The following is a 5,114-nucleotide window of genomic DNA, read 5'->3' on the forward strand; positions in this document are numbered from 1 at the left end:
CTCTTCCACCACCACCACCACCACCACCACCACCACCACCGTCCATGTCCACCCTGTCTGTCACCACCACAGCACTTCCCATTTCCTCCAGATGGAGCCCTACCCTGACCCACCCCCTTCTGACAACACTGCTGTGATGCCTGGGCATTCAGAGAGCTTGGGGTATCAGCTGTCTCTCTTCTTTTAATTTTTTCCCTTCTTCCTTTTCTGCTGTCTTTATCTTGTTCTCTGTCTGCTGGCTGCTGCTTGGTCAGTTGTGGGTATGTGTACAGTGGGGCATCTTCTCCTTGTCTTCTTCTTTTCCTGCTCTGGGACCCCTTCTTAAGATCTAACTCCCCATACCTTTCTCCCCTTCTCTGTCTCCATCTGGAGTTTGCTGCCTCTGAAAATGAATAACAATCCCCCTCCCTCACAGCCCTATAGCACTTTTGCTTAAAATACTTACTTTAACATCATTTATCTAAATGGAGCCCTATTTCCTTTACTTCTTCAACAAACATTTATTGATACCTACTCTGTGCAATCCCAGCCATCACTGACCACAGTGTGGCCTTGTGGAAGTACATAAGTAATATAGAACAATTTGATAAGTGTTATGGGGATGTTGAGGAGGGAGTGACTAACAGTGTGTACCTGGGGCAGAATGCTTCAAGAAAGAGATAACATTTGTGCTAACACCCTGTGTGCAGGTAAAGAACAACGAGTATTCTAGGCACAGGAAACATATGCAGAGGGTTGGCGGGTCAAGAGAATATGATCTTTGTGAGGCTAGAACACTGGGATGCTTTGGTGGGAAGAGGCCACAAATGAAGCTAGAATGATAAAGGTCTCTGAAAGACTGAGGGCTTTGGCCTTTAAGAGATAAGGAACTCTGGTGGATAGTGGATAAGGCATTTGGCTGCTAACCAGAAGGTCAGCAGTTCAAACCTACCAGCTGCTCTACAGAAGGAAGATGGGGCCATCTATTTCTGTAAAGATTTACAGCCTCGGAAACCCATGGGAGTCGACTTGATGGCAGTGAGTTTGGTTTGTTTTTTTTTTTTTTTAACAGATGGAGAGCTGAGAAAAGGTTTCTAAAAGGAAGTCAATTGGTCAGATTTGCATTTAAGAAATACTATTATAATGGCATTTATGAAGAAAGGGTTGGAAAAGGAGACTGCAGGAATTTGGAAGCCATTGCTAGCTGTTAAAAGTTGGGAGCATTGTCAGATCCATGCAGAGATACCTCAGAAGAAAGGCCTGGGATCTACTTTGGAAAACTCAGCCATTGAAACCCCTGTGGCACACAGTTCTACTCTGACACATAGGGTTGCCAGGAGTTGGGCTGACTCAGTGGCAACTGGTTTAACTGGCAGTAGACCAGTAGAGGAGGTAATGGGGTTTTAGGATAGAAAAGAGAGGATTAATTTGGAGGTTGGCTACAGGGGATGAAGGAGAGGGAGAAACAGGCTGTTGCCCCCCTTTCTAGCTTGAATGAATAAATGGATGTAGTATCCTTCAAGGACTAATGGAAAAGAAGAGAGGAAACAGGTTTGGCAGGGAAGATAAGTTTGCTTTTGGATAAGAAAGCTTATAGATAGGGTTGGCATTAAAATACTCATTTCGAGGGAAGGAAGTTAAGATTCTGAAAAGTTAAATAATTTCTCCCAAGTGCCACAACTAATTAGGAGCAGAACACAAACTAGAACTTGTCTTTCCATTTCAGGACACTCTGTTGGACAGTTTTGTGCTTCCAAAAAGTCTAAATAAGTGAATTGAAAAAGAAGTGGTGAAAGACTTTCCCCAGTGCAGGGACTTTCCCTGCTAATAGGTCCAGATGCTGGACTAGAGTCAGAAGTAGTAGCTTTGACCTTGCCTGGAACTAGCTTAGGGCACCCTCAGAAAGTCCTTCTTCCCAGGAAGGACCTTTCTTCTGTGAAGTTGGGCCGGGTTCAGTCCTGGCCTCTGGGCTGCAGCCTGCTTCCCCTGGTGCCTCCTTTTGGTCCTGTCTCACTCTGGATACCAGTCTCTCTAGCTCTGACCCTTGACCCTCTGGATAGTTATGCTTGAGGGCTGTTCCTTTCTCTTCCACAAAAGGACTGCCTTTACTAGGGTCATCACTCAGCGGAGCTTTTCATCTTCACGCTCATCCTCATTTTCATCCAAAAGCTTAGGTAGGGAGACTGCCTCTCCTAATATAGATGGAGAGGATTGAATTGGGTTGGGGGCACTAGGGCATGCTGTGAATCTCATGCCCCAGAACTAAGCTAAGGGCAGAGGGGAGGAGGGATGGGAAGGTGCCTGCATCTACCTGGCCTGTTCACTGCTTAATTTTTTTTTGCACCATGCACCAGAGGATCATCTCTAAAGGCAAACAGGCTCTCTAGTAAGGTTAGTAGCTTGGGGATGGGAACCTATGGCAGCCGGCCTTTGGGGAGGGAAACCCTGGGCCTGAATGGTCTCAAATATTCAGAGAGGGAAGGTGAGCCTGCTCTAGTGGGTAGTTTTCCTTCTATAGCTAACAAGGGTTCCTCCTCAGGTTCTTCTCTTACCTTGGGAGTCTCAGCTTTCAGTTGATGAAGGAGGCATAAGGGAATGGCAATGAAGATTAAATGGGGTTGCAGGCCCAGAGGAGTGAGGATGGGAGGGCACCGACCACTTGACCTTTCTTTCTTGGTGTTAGAAAGTTAGGTTTCTAGGATCCTCACTTCCTCAGCTTAGAGAGTCCCATCTCCTCATGTGGTTGCTCAGTGCTTCATGTGTATGGAGAAGGCAGAAGATGGAGAGAATCATTTTGGGGCTCAGAGACAGGACACATTTAGGTAGGATTAAGGACAGTGTTAAATGTATGAGATCAAGTATGAGATTGAATATTGGTAAATGCTGGAATATGTGGCTGGAACAGTGTTTGTAGAACAGAGGCTGGAGCTAGAATTGTTCTCTCTGCTCTCCCATGTCTTGAAGGTACTGGCCATGGGTGGCTGCTTAGTTAGTTGTTTCCTACTGAGACTTAAATCTGCAACAGCTGTGAGCTAACCTCCTGCTTTCAGGGGCCTAGTGCCCTCCTGACTTTCAACCCTCAGCATCTTTTTTGCCAGATCCTGTGGTGCTCTCCTCTCCCAATCATGAGTCCTTTCTTTTGGCTTCTTGACTCACATGTTTAAACATTTCCCTTAGCCCTATCCTCTGCCTCTGCCATGGGTTTTCAGGCCTCTGGGGAGCAGAAGGAGGGTTCAGGAACTGGTTTGGGGACCCTCATTATCTACCTTTTTGTCTGTAAAGGCAGAAGAGGGGGCATCCAGAATTAGTTCATAACCTTCTTAGGAACAGCTAGCTACTTGAAGGATCTCGAGTTCCTGGTCGAGCCTGTGTGTGTGCATGTCTAGTGTGTAGTGGCATGTCCCCATAACTCAGCCTTGCAAAGAAACCCCTGTGACTTGCCTACATGCAGCCCTACCAGCTTGACTGGCCTCATTATCTTCATTCTCACAATATTCTCTACATTTCCAAGTGCTTTGCCAACATATTTGATCCTCTGAAACAGTCCTATAGAAATAACTGAACTGATACTATCTTCATTTGGCCAAAATTGAGGACTAATAGTTAGGTGATTTGTCCAAGGTCACATAGCAAGCTTCAGGCAGAGATGGAAATCTTGACTTCTAGTCCAGAGCTCTTCTGGACCACTGCCCCTTAAAGGGCAATGCCCTGTCTTTCTGTACCTCCCTGTATTCTTCTTGTCAGCAGTGCTCTGAAAGAGACCCCACCCTTCCTGCTGCCACCACAGACTACTGTCTGAACTCTTACAACACTTCTTTTTTTTTTCCTGTGACCTCTTTTGGATCCTATGAAAGACTTTTGGAAGTGGCAGCATCCTGGCCTTTTGGGGTTGGTGAGGGATTGTTTGCAAGGCTCTTCTACCTTCTCCTCCCCAGCCTGGGTCAGGCCTACTGACTGCATGTGCCCTGTTCCTTGGGGCCTGACCCAGAACTGGATGTTACAGGAGTAGGTGGGGGAGGAAGCCATTGGAAATAGTGGTTTAGAAGTGGCTCAGAAGTAGGTGGTTTTGTATTAGCTTAGGTTTGTGTCTTAAGAAATTGAGCAAGCTTTGGGAAAAAGGACATTTTATTGAAGAGGACACCTATGGGATTTAAGCTTATAATGGTACCAACTTAGGGCTTGGGCATTCAGCATGAGTGGACTATAGTCATTGAAAAGCCCTTTGCCAGCAGATGATGGTATAATGACATTTGTTTTTGTTTCTTGTTGTTTGTCTCTTCTCTCCCCTTACTCCCCCCCCTTTTTTTTCTCCCACACCTTGGTCCTTATATCTGCTTATCCTTCTTCCTTTCTTCTTCCCCAATTCTACTATCCTCTGTCTCTTAATCAATATATCTCCATCCCCCTCCCTATCCCTGTCTCCTCTCATCTCAACTTCCTTCATTTCCTCTTTCCTGCCCACCTGTTCATTCTATTTTCTGTTTTCTGTCTCTCTTTCCACACTCATTTTCCTTTCCTGTCCTTGTCTTCTCATATCATCCTTTTCTCCTCCTCAACTTTTTCCCTCTCTCCTATCCTGTATGTACCCCTTTCTTTCTCTCTGTCCTGTGTTTTGCAGGGATTTGACCCATTCCGATTCGGAGTCCTCCCTCCATATGAGTGACCGCCAGCGGATGGCCCCCAAGCCTCCTCAGATGGTCCGTGCTGCAGATGAGGCTATTAATGCCATGACTTCCAATGGAAGCCACCGGCTGATTGAGGGGGTCCACCCAGGGTCCCTAGTGGAGAAACTGCCTGACAGCCCTGCCCTGGCCAAGAAGGCACCACTGGCGCTGAACCATGGGCTGGATAAGGCCCATAGCCTAATGGAGCTGAGCCTCTCAGCCCCACTTAGTGGCTCTCCACTTTTGGATTCTTCCCGTTCTCACAGCCCCAGTTTCCTAGACCCAGACACACCATGCCCAGTCGGGGACAGCCGAGTCCTGCAGGCTGGTCGAAATACACGTATTCCCCACCTAGCTGGCAAGAAGGCTGTAGCTGAGGAGGATAATGGCTCCATTGGTGAGGAGACAGACTCCAGCCCAGGCCGGAAGAAGTTTCCCCTCAAAATCTTTAAGAAGCCTCTTAAGAAGTAG

General features: G+C 46.9%; 1 protein-coding gene across 1 annotated transcript in view; it reads left to right on the top strand.

Annotated features, from left to right (window-relative positions):
* The window catches only part of STIM1 (stromal interaction molecule 1), a 254,115-nt gene extending 249,001 nt beyond the window's left edge, over positions 1–5,114 (top strand). Inside the window, exon 13 of the mRNA XM_042780950.1 lies at positions 4,598–5,114. Coding sequence (XP_042636884.1) covers positions 4,598–5,114 — 517 coding nt within the window. The remainder of the gene's footprint in view (positions 1–4,597) is intronic.

This window comes from Orycteropus afer, unplaced genomic scaffold (assembly GCF_000298275.1).
Source record: "Orycteropus afer afer isolate SDZICR_OR568_19922 unplaced genomic scaffold, OryAfe1.0 scaffold00074, whole genome shotgun sequence".
Lineage (NCBI taxonomy): Eukaryota > Metazoa > Chordata > Mammalia > Tubulidentata > Orycteropodidae > Orycteropus > Orycteropus afer.